The sequence below is a fragment of the Thunnus maccoyii genome, chromosome 5 (genome assembly GCF_910596095.1).
Source record: "Thunnus maccoyii chromosome 5, fThuMac1.1, whole genome shotgun sequence".
Lineage (NCBI taxonomy): Eukaryota > Metazoa > Chordata > Actinopteri > Scombriformes > Scombridae > Thunnus > Thunnus maccoyii.
The window spans coordinates 17,130,641-17,147,047 of record NC_056537.1 but is presented as its reverse complement, the minus strand read 5'-3'; the positions used below and the strand labels follow the sequence as shown (position 1 = coordinate 17,147,047).

Below are 16,407 nucleotides of genomic sequence, written 5' to 3'. Positions count from 1 at the left end.
CGAATATTAAACTCAGTATTAAAATCCCAGAGAATTATTGTCAATCAGTTCCATTACTCTGTTTTATTAGAAAAAAAGAATATACAATGAAATACAATCATAAATTTATGTCTGTATAGCCGAAGTTTAAATAATGTGACTTGTTTAACAAATCACATTTCTCAGCTTTTGCTTTTAACAGAGGTTCAGAGAAAGCTAGTCATGTCCTACCGAAAACCTTGTGTGGTATATTATTTCACCAGTGTCCCGTGGGGCTCTGTTGACCCTTCCCTGCCTCTGTCTCCATTGTGTCCTCAGCAGTGACCTCTGACCACAGTGTTTGTGTTTGTAGATCACCTCAGAGGTGCACCTGTTCAGCCACACCAAGGGCAAGAGGCACCAACAGGCGGTTCGAGACAGTAGCAGCATCCAGGGACGGGAGCTCTCCGATGAGGAAGTGGTGCGTATCACCCACACCCACTACCAAGAACAAACATCCACTCATCCTGTTAAAGAATACTGCCCAGGCGCTGCTTGTGTCCATGTAAAAAGACAAAAGGGGACACCGCGGTTGTCTTTTATGACGTGGTCATTATTATTGTTTATGCATCCCTGGCTTTGTGAGATTACAAATGGGCCTTGAAATGTACACAGTTAGGGTTCAACGCTTCAATGGAGGGGTGACATCACCCCCTTGTCTCCAGGCTATTTTTTTTTGTCATGGAGCGCTTTCCATGGGAAGCCAGATCGTTAATGCAAGTTAACCTCTCAGGCTGCAATATGAGATTGGCTTTTCAGCAGTGCTCATTGTGAAGCTGACAACTGTTGGTGCTATACACAGCACCTTTGGCCCCAGCAGCTACTTCATTCAAAGCTTTTTTTTTTTTCAATGGGGAATAATTGATACCCCCCTCCGTCTCTTCCTCTAAATGATTTCCTTTCTAAATGCAGGTCTTTTTTTTTCTGTTTGACAGCATGACAAACAAGGCAACAGAGAGAAGCACTTCAACAATATAGCACATACTATATGGGCACTACTTCATATACATTGTTTCCCTGTCTGTATGATATATTCTTGTCAATAACCATATTATTAAGGCTTTACTGTCCCGCTTTGCATCATGCAGTCAATACTAATCAGTCAAAGTTGCTGAACTCCAAATAATGCTTCTTGTCCTAACCTGTGTCTGGCTAATTTTAAATGTTGTACTTGACAGGGTATATTATTATTGGATTATACTTATTAGTTACTGCAGTAACTGTGATAGATAATATATAGATGTCCAGAAATACTTTTTCTAATAAAATGTGGAAGCTAATGAAGCTATCCAGTAGGGAAATGTCTAAAGACTTTGTTTAGATAGACTTTAGATGGCCCCTCATTATTTATATCAAAGCTCATTTTGGTGTCCACTATTTCATTCATACCACTGCCAACTATTTTCCGGACTGCAGCTCCATAATTCTTCCTGCAATGAAAGGATTTTTAATTAAAATGAAGATGGTTGGCTCAACTGTGCAGAGGTCACACCATAGTTTTTCAGTGGAAGCGGACGACAAATGCCCTGTACCTTCATATTTAGTCATTTTCTCTCATTCTGAGGAAAACTCATGAATTAAATTGAAAATACAATGATTATCAACAGGGCAGGATCAATGAGAAAGCATGAGATTGTAATCACTCTTTTTACTCACCATCTGTCCGGGTTTAATATGATAATGACTTTATTTATTGATCACCTTTAGACACAGCAGCTCAAAAACACTGGTAGCTTCTCAGTGGGAAGACTCTCTCTGCTTGGCAGGCACAGCCAGTAGAGGGATCACTGGGCTGCGAAGGGTATCAGAGCTGACCTCCCAAAGGCACTGAATAGTCCTAAAGGTCTTATTGTTGACACTGCTCTGATAGCCACAAATTGAGAACCCTGATGAAATATCCAGAGTGCCAGCTGAAGCGAACCTCTCCCTCCCCTCGCTGTTTTGAAATCTAGTTATAGCAAAGAAGTTGCTGTTCAAAGAGAGATCCAAAGAATAGTTTCAGTTAAATTTTGGTGTCAGATTTTTTTTTTTTTGTCTTTGTATGACTTGTCCCTCCTGAAATGTCACTGATAGGATGTAGTTCAATACAAAAATGTCATATGAACCACTGTAGTGTAGTCCAGTGTAGTATCATATCTCATCTAGTAGCCAACATGAAATACAGCTGTTTGTTTCACACCAAATGGAAAGCCAACCTCACAGGCCTTTTGTATGTGACAAAAGAGGCACGGGATGAACATATCCCATAGAATCTGTATTTGTGTAGGCTGCCTTTTTAGATCTGTGATAGGTGTGTTTGTGTCAGAGAAAGGGAGCGATGTTTAGAGCAGTATCATATTACTCTCACCAGAGGCAATCTGTGGCATTGTGCGGTAGCAATGCCCTTAGGCCAGCGTCTATGCTGCTTTGTTACAATCGTTCAGTGGTAGACACCTGTCTGTCATCAAGTCTGATCGTCTCTAACACTGCAAGTCTATAGAACTGCCTCTGAGTTTAGCCTCTTAGCAACTGGAAATGGAATATAATCATAGTGTATATATATATATATATATATATATATATATATATATATATATATATATATATATATTTGCCAAAGGAGCTATGTCTGTGTCAGCATTTCACTGTATTTGACAGGTTAATATTTCACCTACCTTTTTATGTTACCGGTGTGATTTTACAAAGGATGTTTTGGATGCGTTACTGAAACACTTCCATTAAAGTGAGTGGCTAGTGCATACTGGATAGCCTCTCAGAGAGATTACTGAACAGCTGCTTTCCAAGCGAGGAACAGCTAAGGTCATGAGTCATGACTGACCTGTAGTATCAGAGAGTAGAGGGCAGAGGTGTGTGCATACAAATACAGACACACACCCCCTTCCTAGGAAACATAATACCCTTTTCACTACTCTTTTCATTTCCAGTTAGTTATCATTATCCATCTTTCTCTTTTATTTTATTCTTAAAGCTTAAAGGATAGATCCACAGTTTTTCCAAGTCTGTCTTAAAACAACAGAAAAAATGTGAACCCAACCTTTAAATGATTCTTAATCTCTCCAAGTGAGTGTACACCTTATTCATACATGAACTGCTTTCACATATTGGTCAACATTAAGTCAAAAACAGTAAAGAAACCATTTTATATTCATTCAGTTTTCAGCACTCATTCTTGCACACTTTAGCCCTAGTGTCCTAGTGACACCTGTATTTTCTGCGACTCTCAGTGAAAACCCCTATTCAGGTAGCAGGTGCACTGACATCACTTGTGACCAAAGGGTATGGCGTCCCACAGGCAGGTTTAGTTTGACTGCTGAATGGAAACCCTTTATCTGTGAGGCCATCCTATCCTCTGGGGTGCTGGATGACAGCATAATTGGGTAATTGGTTTCTTGCACATGCATCATGTTGTTCAAATTGGGTTACATTCCCCTGTCTCCTGGTGGAAATATCGGAATCATCTGACAGGGCCAGACAGGAAGCAACACCTCCAGCCCTTTAGCACATCTGTGGGCGAGTGGCTTCAAAAGACTGTAGCTTATAGGAGGTAATTACACGATACAATAGTGTTATTGAGAGGTGTAGATCTACATGTCACACTATATATTCAGTGCCATATCAGAAGTTTATAATTTCTATTTACAGACATTTAACTCGGATTATATTTGCTGTTCTGTTTTCGTAGTATTTCACTGCTGTGTAACCTAACCTCACTGAGAAAAAGGAAACACTTCTTAATGAGATAAATAATAACATTGTACAATAGAAACTACTCTTCCTTGGAGTATAGTCTTACTTTTGGCATTTGCCATCTCCTGTTTTCCGTACTATATTTGTATCGTGGTGGAAGAATTATTCTGATTTTTTTCTAAGGTAAAAATAATAATACCTGACTATAACAACAATACATTACAAGTACAAGTTTTGCATTCAAAATTTTACTGAGGCAAAAGTACAAACCTATCATCAGCAAAATGCTGTGTATCCCAAGTAGTTTCATCTATAACAAAACATCTTATTTTATAATCTGATTACATGTTTTTAATGTAAAAGCTTAATTCACAGAGCAACTGTGGAATAAAAAGTACAATATTTCCCTCTGAAATGTAGTTGAGTAGAAGTACTCAGAGAAACTGGAAATACTCTGTTCTTACAGTGATTAAGTAAATGCACTGCATGTATTTACTTTCCACTGATGTGTGTTGTTTTGGCACCAAAAAACAGAGACACAGTTGTTTCCAGAGCTTGTTAAAACCGATTTGTGTTAGCAATGTTTTTGATTTATTGATTGTGTCTACTTTAGGAGCATCTTTCCTTGAAGAAATACATTGTGGATATTGTGACGGACAGCTCTGTTTCTTCTGAGAGCGTGAAGGATGGGGAAGAGAGGCAGAAGGCACGGAAGAAGGCAAAGAAGCTCCGCGCCAGGATGAACTCCAGGTCACTTGTCCATTTTCTCCCTCTTTCTGTCAGACAGTCTGCCTCTTTCCATCTCTCCCTCTCCATCCTCTCAGAGTCAGAGGCAGAGAGGACAAAACTGTGCCCGCACTTTTTTTTTTTTTATGAGCGACAAGGAGAATGAAAGCAGATGTTATGTGCATCCTGACTGTCCACAAGCTAACACTGATGAGCTTAATTTATGACCACTTTCTGTGATTGGGCAGCAAAACTGCAAATCGATCTTTAGGGTCCCGGCTTCCACCTGTAAAGAGCTTTCCTCCAAATTGCTGCCATGGCACTGCCAAATCTGAAGCCTCTCTCTGTGTACAGGATGTATGTTAAAGTATGTATGAACCATGCCTATTTTTCTTCTTCGGAGCTATTGATTTTTAAATGAAGTATCAAAGAAAATCAATAGTAATCAACAAATAGGAGGCAGCACTTCTGTGTGTCAGAACCTGGACCTGAGCTCAATCAATTTAACTGGCTGTCACAACGGGGAGGGAGGGAAGTGAAAAGAGACAGGAATTTGACAATACTTACTGTAAGATGTTATTGATGTTGATTAGTGGGAGGATACCACCTCAAGCATGATGACTATATCTGAGATGTATATTGTCAGGAAAGGAACAATGCATACTAAAAATAATTAAAAGAGGCGTAAAGCAAAATCTAGTTTTTATTAACCTAATTTGGTGACTGAGGAATCTCAATATATCAATATATCTCTGTATAGAAGATATAAGGTAGCCTTTAAATACTGAAGTCACATTTTCAACACAGAAGTGATAAATCATATTACAATCCTGTAACACTAAAGCGTAGGTTCACAATTTCAATTTCAAATCTGTCTTAAAACAATTGTCAGGTGCACATATGATCATTTAAACAGGTTTTGCTGGCAGTAACCGTTCCTCCTGTTCATACTGGCCATTTAAAAATCCCCTCGTAATGCGGTTTTAATGTAAGTGATGGGGGACAAAACCTATTTGTTTTATGTAAAAATGTATTACAACATTTATTGTAAGCTAATATGCAGCTTCAGATGTCTAAATTAGTCAAATCTAGTAGATGTGCTTTTTTTTCTGCAACTTTGAAAGATAGAGAAAATGAACACTCTTAAATGCTAGCTAAACTTTAAAAGAGACCGAGTTGTTTGTTCTCTGCTGTTGTCTCCAGACATTAAATCTGCTACTGGAGTAATAATATTTTTTTAGTGGTAAGTAGTAATAATTACTATGATAAGTTATAATTAGTTTGTGTATTTAAAAGACCTATAAAGTCATTAATTAAAATTTGTAAAGCTTATTTGAGCGTAGGACACTTTAATGATCCTAAAAGAGCCTCAAAGCTCTTATCATCAACATGAGATTGTGAGTATGAATGAGAGTCCACTCTTGGGCTCTCCTCTCTCAGTTTATTAGATCACTTTCATGAACACTGCATTTTCTTGAATCTCAATCAGCAATCTTATTGTGTTGGTCAGAAGGGGAATAAGAGGCAGCTACAAGCTGAAACACATGAGCCGTTCTGCTACAGTGCTTTATTCTCCTCGGTGCTGCTGTTTTTGGCTTCGTGAGGCTCAGCGGTACTGAGAAAGTGACAACATGATCTGTCTCTGTTCACTGTCACTCCATCACCAGCCCTGCTGAGAGTAGCACTCAAAGGCAGCAGGCTTTCAAAGGTCATAAATAACGCAGAGCCCCAGTAAACATAAAGGTGAGCCGCTTCACCACCGGGTGGAAATGAACCGTTTTATTGGAGCACCGTATGGTGTCCGTAAAACGTGAGTGCTTCTCGCTAGACTTTTTGCTAGGCCAACATGCAGCCCTGTTCTGTCATAAAGCAGTGCACACACATTTTAACCCACATGTTATTTTTGCGGCTTGGCTAACTTCTCTAATAACAAGTGTATTGGGAAGAAAAATATGCTATTAACATTTCATGTAAGTAGCCTGTCAGTTAGTGTCAGGATGGGTTCTGAACTTTGAAACTAAAGACTTCGCTCATGCTCTTGTACGAGCCGCTTGCCTGTAGCTGGTTGCTTGAGGTTCGCTCAGCAAGGAACAGAGTGGCCTGTGTGTGTGTGTACCTAAGATGGTGGTGTGTATACAAAGACACTCCTGTATAGGGTATGGAGTACAGTCTGAGGTGGTAAGCATGACCCTCACTCATTTCACCCAGTCTGCTGCCATAGCTTAGGGCAATCTGTCCTGCTTGTACATGAATATAAATACTTAGCAACACACATATAAGCTAAATGGGCTTTAAGATCATTGGTGTGTTGATATATAATAAGTATAATGTTTTACATTTGTGGGTTATACTCCTCTTCATTGCCACTGAAATGATGGTTGACTTTCTTTTTTAGGCCTGTGTTGTGTGTATCATAATCAGTGTATTTTTAGCAACATTGGAGAGAAGTGAACTTTTGTGTGTCTGTAAAAGAAACAGAATCTGTTGTGCTTTGAACTGCTAAAATAGATTCGCACTATAGATTTGTGCTTTCTATGTTATTGCCAATCACTGATATGAAGCCAGTTTAACTTGGGCTGCAGCCTGATTCTGACAGTAATAAATTGCTCAGCAATTGCTCCCTGTTTAACCTGGATACGTATAAACCTGTCAGAGATTAATATTGTAATATCACAAATGAGAAACAGGGCAGGTATAGATCAGGCCCCTCTGAAAGCAAGTCTGTGTCACCCATTTGTTCTGCTCACAGGGCATGGAAAATTGCTATATCTATCTCACAACTTGTCCGGTTGATATTTAATGCTGTAGCTACACTCTTATGGCATTTTTCTGTAATGTTTTTCTCTGAACAGGTGTTTTTCCAGATAGTAATATGGCTTATCTCATAAAACTTTTGTTTAACTTTTACCTTTTTATATTCTTTTAAAATGCTATCCTCCAAATGATGTATTTTCAGTGCTTGGAGTATTTGATAAGACAAGGTTGTATTTTTCATAGTAGTCTTTGAAATAAATTCGCACTAGTTACAGGTATGCAGAAAGTGAGTTAACATTTAAAACTATGGAATTAATACAGTAGTGCAATATCTTTTTGAATGCTATAATATATACTCTGGGTGGGCAGTTGGAAGGTTTTTTGCACCACACTGTCCTTCAGGCTAGCTAGCAAGTTATCAGTTACTGTCAGATGACTTCCCTCTTATACAAGAGATTGTGAATGCTCGATTTGGGTTTTGGTTGGTCCAGGTCTGGTCAGCTGGTGAAGTCCACCTGTCGTCCTCCAGGAAGTGTTTGATCCTATTAACGTAGAGATGGGTAACCGGAAGGCACTCTGTCTAACTCTGATCAATAGTTACTTATCATGTCTGGGAACTCCTGATTGACAGATAGAATCTCTCTGTGACACACACACACACACACGGACAGTTTGGCTATTGGATTAATGCCACATAGATACCAGTCTCCTAATGACAGTGACCTTCTGGGAGGTCACACTTTCACAACACTGGTTGTGTTACTGGTAACTCACATTTATTGTTTATTTGACAATTCTTGAAATATAGAATTTGAGCGTCTCTTGTTAAATTTGATTTGAAGGGATTTGAAGGGATTTAAAGGTGCGGTGTGTAGAATTTAGTGGCATCTAGCAGAACAGACTTGGCAGAGATGGAATATAATATTCATAAATATGTTTTCATCAGTGTATTATCACCTGAAAATAAGAATTGTTGTGTTTTTGTTACCTTAGAATGAGCCCTTTATACGTATATAGGGAGCAGGTCCTCTTCCACAGAGCCTGCTATCATGCACCGCCATGTTACAGTAGCCCAGAATGGACAAACCAAACTCTGGCTCCAGAGAGGGCGTTTCGCTTTTTTTTTTTTTTCCGCAATTTTTGCGACCACCGTAGGTTCTCCTATACACCTGGAAGGGGAGGGCGAGAGGAGATGAGAGGAGGTTCATTTGGTTGCAATGTGCAACCTTACCACTAGATGTTGATAAATCCTACACACTGCACCTTTAAAGGTAGAATTAAGTCTTGGTGATATGAGGCGATAGCACCAAAACATTCGTCCTTACAGAGTGAGTGTCTGATTATTTTAAGCCAAGTTACTTGGTGAATGGCTGACAGGCCAAATAAACAGACTCAGCTTGAACTTTTTCTTTCTCTTCACACTTCCTTCTGTTATGTTCTTTACTGACAGGCCAAACACTTTTTTTGCCAGGGATTCAAAGACTTTTTTTTTCCTTCTCCTCCCTCTGCAGGGCAAAGGAATATGAGACGTCAATTGAAGCAAAGACCCAGGTCCCTGACTCCCCATACAAGGCCAAGTAAGTGTTTTCCTTTTTTTATAAGTAGGAGTTTGACTTTTTTCTTCATTTTTAATGTCTTGAAAATGCTCATCAGAATTTCCCAAGACACAAGTTGATATACTCAGTTTTAGGGACGCAACTAACACTTTTTTCAGAATTGATGCCAATCACATTTTGCTAGAGCCCAAGGTGACGTCTTTAAATTGCTTGTTTTGCCCAAACAACAGTCCAAAACCCAACGATAATCTATATCCTTTCATTGAAGACTAAGAGAACTAACCCATATTTGCAATTGACAGTGATTTTTTTTTTTTTTTTTTTTTTTTTTTCTTTTGGCATTTTTCCATTTAAAAAAAAAAAAAAAAAAAAAAAGCTTGAATGAAGAATCGATTATCAAAATTGTTGCCAATTTTCAAAATCTCTCAATTAACCAATTTAATGTTTTGGCTCTATTCAAATTGTTAGTTTTGTCTGACCAGCAGAACAAAACCCAAAGATATTAAATTTACTATCATTTAAAAAAAAGATAGGATCAACAAGTCTAAATACTGATTTAAATATGAATCATTATTTAATTTTCTGTCATTTAATGAACTGGTGTTTAAACAGATTTATAATAACTCTTGGCTCTTGTATGTTCAGGTTACAGCGCCTGGTGAAGGACCTGTTGAAGCAGCTGCAAGGCCAAGACAGCGGCCAGTGGGCCAACAACAAAGTGTCTGGTCTGGACAGAACCTTGGGAGAGATCTCTCGCATTTTAGAGAAACAGGTAGATACAGCAAACAGTATGATTGAATGATTTACATCTATTCTTTTTGTAGTGATATATATTTTAACATTTTGGCTGTATATTAAGGACCAAATGGTTTTTATGCACCTCTACCCATACTACTTTTTAATGTAGAAAACTGGTTGGAAGTTGCCTGTTACAACATCAGGTCCTCCGCTGCTCTGCAGAGTGTGTCCTGCGTTGCTTGGCTGTCTACTGAAGTCTGCTGCAGCTCACAGGTCATGCCAGCCCTTTGGCATGTCTCGTCAGTGATGAGTTGTGTTTGGCTGAAGCTCCCTCTGTCTCACCCACCCAATGTAGAGTATCGCTTACTCCAAAGCCACTTGCCTGTGGTTATTGGTTAATGAAGACCAGATTAACTGTGTTTTTATTGTGCACATGGTACCAATAGAGGAGCTTCCTAGCACGAGAGCAGGCATTGTTTCACACAACTCAGATGTCACTGGTTTAGACAATGGTAAATTGGATTTCCAGTTGAAATGCCATTAATGCACAAGACGTTATTGAACAAAGACATTTTTTTTCAGTGTTAGCTTTTTTCTTGCACTTCTTTGCAGTTGTGTAAATATATATAATTGTCAGATATAACTGCAGACATTTATAACTTTAGTTGATTTGAAACATCTGTCCCAGAGGTTTTGTTGCATGGCTTTTTTTTTTTTTTTTTTTTTTTTTACACAGTAAAACTCACATCAATTTGAGACTGAGAGGAGCAATTAAAACACCTGCCACCATGTTTATGATAAGGAGAATATACAGCCCACTTCCTGTAATGAGGCATAAATTTCCTGCCAAGTTGTGGTTCGCACCATCATAACATCCCACTGTGCGTGTCTGTGGGCGTGAGGATAGAGAGATTATGGTGTCCCATCAGTGACAAGGGGGACGGCTGGAGAGGCTATTAACGAATTTCCCCAGAGAGGCAAAGAAAGAGGTGGCTGCGGTGGGTGGCACGGCGTCCTGTAAGGAGAGAGGAGGAGACCAGTGTGATTTGAGTAGCTCACAAGCTGTCACTACATGAGGGCTCCTCCCCTCAGCTCCACATACTCCCAATAGGAGGTCAGAGGTCAGTGGGCCACAAGAGATGTGCTCTATTCAATGGCGGTGTCATCGGCAAAGAGGCAAATCAAGGATCTGCTGGGGTGTTTTGGCTTTGTCTCTCACCTCAGTTTAAAAACACATTTTTAAACTGTTTTGTCAAGTCCTACTCCACTAGCTTCTTACAGAAACATCCACCCCAAAGCTGTGTAGAAGCGTGATTGGCAAATGAGGCAGCCTGGGGAACACTTTCCTCTCTAATCCCTGGACAAAGTCAAATAAATAGAGTCTCCGTCAGCATGGCTGTCTGGCCCCTGAGTCACTTCAAGTCGGGACCGTTTAGATTATTTGACCTAACAAGCATCTCTCATGTCATTGACTCACCTAGAGATTTGTTTTTCTCTCCCATATCTGATTCAGTCTCCACTTTCTCTGCTAATTCCTTAGACAACACCCGACACTCCCCTCCTGCACTGCTGTTTGGGTCCCACCCCCCCTCACTCCTCCCCTGCTCTCGAGGCCGCGTATAGTCTCTGACCCCAGTCTGTTTCTCCCTCTGTGGCCTCTAATTGTTTATTCTGTGTCAAACCTGATTTTTTTTTTTTTCTGTGTGATTGAGAAGAGTAATTTTCCCAATGTGCTGCTCTTTTCTTTTTGTTGTAGACTTTGCTTTATTATTAAGCACTCATATTTATATATTGCCCAAAGTGTTTACTACTGCTTTCAATTAAAGCCTGTCTAGAAAAGGGCAACGTGTATGACAGGTAAGGAACTGTCAGGAGCATGGAGCTCTGAGAACCGAAAACTGCAGACTGTATTTACATTTTCATTGTCAGCTGTCAGAGCCGACCAGTGGGACTGGTTGGAGTTGTATCTGGGGACACGGGGGTAGGAGAGGGGCAGGGTGGCAGGATAACAAGGTTTCTTGCTTGAGCCTCCAACAGACTGACAGATACAGCCCAGATCAGCAGTGTCAGAACTTTGTCAAGCAAAGACGGCAAACGTGGGCGGTGTACTATTTAGTTCTGTGAAGAATTTTTCAATCTTTATGAGCAAAATAATACATTACCTCTTGGTTTTAAATATTTGTTTACAGCGTAAAGGGTTACAAAAAGTGATATAGTGGATGTGCATCAATAATATGTTCTTTTTCCTTGTTTGTTTTAAGTGTTTGACCATCAACAAAGCTTTTCAAAGGCATTGGTCCTAATATTATTTTAAAGCTGCATTATTCAGCTTTAGTTTTTAGTAATTTTTTAAATTTTGCAAACTGACGTGATTAAAATATGAATCAGTTTTCATAAATGATTAGTCATTGAAGTCTTTCATCAGATAAAACTACCAAACATTTGAAAGTTATAGCTGGTACATTAATTAAGACATTGACATTGATATTGACATTTTGTTGGTGATTAATTGGTTGATTAATTAAAAAAAACAACAACTGATACTTTAATGGAAAATGAAAACAGTCATTAGTTACAAAACTGGTGTTATTGTATTCTCTCAATATAGACTAGTTTGTTTCCAAACAGCCTCCTTTTCGTTTCCTTGCCACAAGACCAATAGGGAGTGAAATGGTTTTAAGCTACTTGGTGTATTAGTTACAACTAGAGGCTGTTTGTGGTTTCTGCGGCAGGTTTGATTTTGCGCCACACTGGCCTTTGATTAATCTTAGCTCATTTTATAGAATAAACACAGTTTGTAAAATTCTCCATTTCCCTGTAGGCCCTGCGTTCTCACAGCCTACTAAATCATATGCTATTATCTCTTGTAAACACACAAGTTTATACACGGCCTCACAATGTTTACTCCAACAACCTTGTTGTGGTTTACAGTTGACTTGGCCCACAGAGTTTTGTTTACCACTCTCTGGCTTTTCTATAAGGCTGTATAATGAAGAAATCCGTGTGAGGAGAGGGTGATCTGTCACACTCCTCTCACTGTTAGGTTTTTATGTGTGTCGGACTGAACTTATGACTTGAAGGTACAGATCAAAGTTGAAGCCAGTCCATAATGAACTGCCAGTTGTTGTCCATCTGTTGGTGGAGCCAAACAACTGAGGCTGTGCCCTCCTCTCCTGCTGTAATTAAAGCGTCTGTTGGGAGGAGACTGCAAAGTGCAATCTGGCTGATCTGCTGGTCTGCGGACACTGTTGCAGGAATTACCAGCTGCTGCGGCCTTCCCCATCAGCTGGTGTAACAATGGTCACCCTGGACAATAATTGGATAAGATTCCCCTTTTTGTATAATTCAGGAGCCATCCATCTCACTTGTGTCTTAATGTTCAGCCTTTGGTGGTGCCTCTCCTTTTTTTAAAAGATAAATTAGGTACTCTTGTTACTTATTGTTGTAGCTTCTGTTGGTGTGTAACCAGCCACCAACAGATTAAAACCTGAAGGAACTTTTTACATTTTGGGAAATGTATTTAATTGTTGTCTTACTCATAACCACAATATGAAATTCATCTCTGTGCTTTCACTACAGAGGTAGGTCTGGAACAGTTAGTCTACATTAAAAGGGTACTTCTTTTTAATAAAGAAATAAATAAATATATAGGTTACATATAGTACTCCCTGTAAGTAGTAAAGCGACACTGTAAAATCTCTGCAATGACCCACTAAAAGCGAAAAAAAAAAAAAAAGAGTCTGAAGCTAAGCTAGCGGCTCTAAGAGGCTGTATTTGGGCATAGCAGTGCTTTGACCTAAATGCTAACGTGCTGATGTTTAGCAGCTAAAATGTTTACAATTGTCGGCCTCTTAGGTTAGAGTGTTAGCAAGCTAACATTTCCTAATTAACAGTCAATGTAACTCAGAACCACAAATGTCAAGCCTTTGGTGGCGCTAGAGGAAAAGTCAGGTTCTTGACAAAGTCCGTTGGCTTCATCCTCTGGGGAACATGAATGTCTGTACAACATTTCATGTATATCAATCCAGTAGTTGTTGAGATATTTCAGTCAGGACCAAAGTGGAGGACATACTGACCAATCAACTAACAGACAGACAGAACCATGCCAAAACAATGGCTAAAAATATGCTAACAACTCCAAAACTATATTACTTACATATATGTTATTAAGTAGCCAGTTACCTCTACATAAAGAGTCTCATGAGTTTTGTTCATAACTACAACAGTGTACAAACCTGTCGACCTTACTATGAGGACTTTTTGAGATGCTGCATGCAGTCATTTAGTCCATCTAATCATTTCCCACTGCTTCCAATCTTTGAAGAAAATGATAACTAATCTTCTAGTCTAACTTTAGGTAAGACTGCAAACAAGTGTATATTGGAGTGTTAGAGTATCCCTCTAAGTACACTGGGTGGAGGATCTTTACTGTAACTGTCTCTTACAACATAATTTGCAAATCCCTGCTAATCCTTTGAGACAAAAACATTGTTTTCATCCTTTTTTAGTTTGTATGCAAATTTAGCTTACTGTGTACATACACTGTCACTGTAATTACATACAAACATGATTCTGTTGCCCTTCTGTGGTTAGGTTTGTAGAAAAGATATATCATCGCCAGATGCTTGTTCCATTTGCTTATAAAGCAAACTGCATGAAGAACAACATTCACTGACTGCAGAGCTGTTATCAGGCAAGACAAGACTTAATTTTCTATCAGTTTGTTTTCTGTGTAATTGAATCTTCACAGTAATACTCTGGTGCCTTTTTGTTTTCTGTGGGCCATTGCATGCATAGACCACCTAAAGATAGTATCTCAGGTAGTTTGAACTTAATCCTCTTCACCCGCATTGTTCCATCATCACAACAGATAAATCTGTCAGCAGAGCAGAAAAAACACTGACTAACCAAGCAACTCTTGTCTGGTTTTCACAGGAGACAGCCAGGACTGGGCAGGTCCCAGTTACCCCCTTTAATACCATTTGATAAGCTGCTATGAAAGAGCTGCCTTTTTTCATTTAGGCTAGAAGCTTTTAGGTAGGTGTGTTGATGGGAGGGTTAAGAGAAGGGTTAAGCGAAGCTCAGAGACTGAGACCCAATTGATTAGGCATGGAAACTGCAAGCAACTTACAGAGAGGAAGTCATAAGGAGGTATTTTTTTTAAAACACTGCTAAGACATTTCTCATCATCTTGAATCCAAAGTCATTGCTGTGTTGGTAATGTTTTTGTTACAAACCCTAAACGATTGTTCAGTGCGTCTTCCTCAGAATCGAGGAGCAGTTACCTCAGCGGCAGGCATGAATGACAGATGAAGAGCTTATCTGTAATTTGGTAAAGCGCTTCTCTCTCAATGTGTTCAGGCTTGTTGGCAACTTCCCATCTACAGAACAAAAGCGCTGTGAAGTGGCTGGATTTTAGTGCTGTCACAGCAGTGAGGAGCCTGTAACCTCATTAGGTGGAGGAGTGACCTGCAGTGTAACACGGCCCTCTGCAGTCGTGTGAAGACGGCCCTTCATCAGCAGCTCCCCTCCAGCTCCTTTCCTCCCTGTCGACCCAGGCACAAACATGCCTGATAGCAGCGCTCGCTCCTGGCTTTGTACTTGTTGATTTATAAGATACTGTAGCAACAGCATTTGACCCACTGCCAATTACTCTAACTCTTCTCTCTTGTCATCACTGGAGGGCAGGAACTAACTATTTACATGTGTTTATAATTCTAATGCACCGGATTGATGTATTTAGTTAGTTTATCTGTATTTACTTTTTTATATTGTAAGTTGACTGAGAAAAATGAACAACAAAAACACAGCTTAAGAAGAACTACAAGTAAGAAAAAAACTTTAAATTCGTACTAAGATAATGTTAAAAAAAATGTATTAGAAAATTAGGTGATTTAACGTTTTATGTCACCTCAAAGGAGTCCTGCCAATATCCACAGTGAACCACAGTTGCGCACCCAAGCTTACTGCTGACTGGATGTTGTTTAGATTACATCATTGTATGGAAACGTTTGGCAGTTTAGTCCATTTAAGTTCTTACTCACTGGAGGAAGTTAAAACCGTCCTCGTCGAATGTCATCTGAGTGAGTTGCGCTTCTTTTATCGGGTATTTCCAGCTGGCTTTCATTCATGTATACGGATTAATGAAAAAATACTTGTATCAAACCTACGTATACACATAAATCAATTTTAGCACTTTTTTTTTACATGGGGGGAATTGTACTGCATCTTACATTTTGTATGTCTAGTTGTCAACAGTCCTGTTATTTATAATTTTCCACTGATTTATTTTATTGAATTGCAATGTGGTTTGTAACCTTTTTAAAATTATTATTTGCGTGTTGTTGGTTTGAGAGCCTTTAATTTTTTTTTCTTCACAAAAAGAAGTAGAGAAAAGAAAGGGAAATTTAAACAGAGCCAGCTGAAGCAAAGCACCATTTTGAGAAGGCACAATTTAGTTAAACACACTGTTTTAAGAAAACTCTGCTATCAGCACCAAATTTTCTGATCTACAGTGACTATAAATAAGAGAGGAGCTTGTACTGGGGTTGGATAGTGTTAAAGGTTAAAGAAAGATGTCTAAACAGGATTACATGGATCCCTGTAAATGCTGACACAACAGGTGAAGTAATGTAAGTGCGTCACCTTTCTTCCTCCAACAGATTTGATGCAATGTTGCTCAGTTTAAGTCAGATTATGGTTTTATTTATCATATCCTATCAGAATAATTGTCCTCATTTTAAAGTTATTTTAATTGCCTTGTTCTTTGTTTGGCCTAGTGGCATTTTTCTCAATTTCTCCTAGACTGGTCAATCGTTGAGACCACCCTGGTGCTAACTGGAGCCTGCAGAGCATTTGCCTTCTACTGAAACTTGACTGTTGTGGGGCGGAGTCGGGTTGTGCACTTTTGAGATTAAACAGGAATACT

General features: G+C 39.2%; 1 protein-coding gene across 2 annotated transcripts in view; it reads left to right on the top strand.

Moving 5' to 3' along the window:
• Positions 1-16,407, top strand: part of scaper (S-phase cyclin A-associated protein in the ER) — a 58,455-nt gene that overhangs the window by 17,199 nt on the left and 24,849 nt on the right. For both annotated transcript variants that reach the window (XM_042411702.1, XM_042411701.1), the window contains exons 19-22: positions 332-439; positions 4,319-4,455; positions 8,697-8,762; positions 9,387-9,513. In XM_042411702.1, the coding sequence (XP_042267636.1) occupies positions 332-439; positions 4,319-4,455; positions 8,697-8,762; positions 9,387-9,513 (438 nt within the window). The remainder of the gene's footprint in view (positions 1-331; positions 440-4,318; positions 4,456-8,696; positions 8,763-9,386; positions 9,514-16,407) is intronic.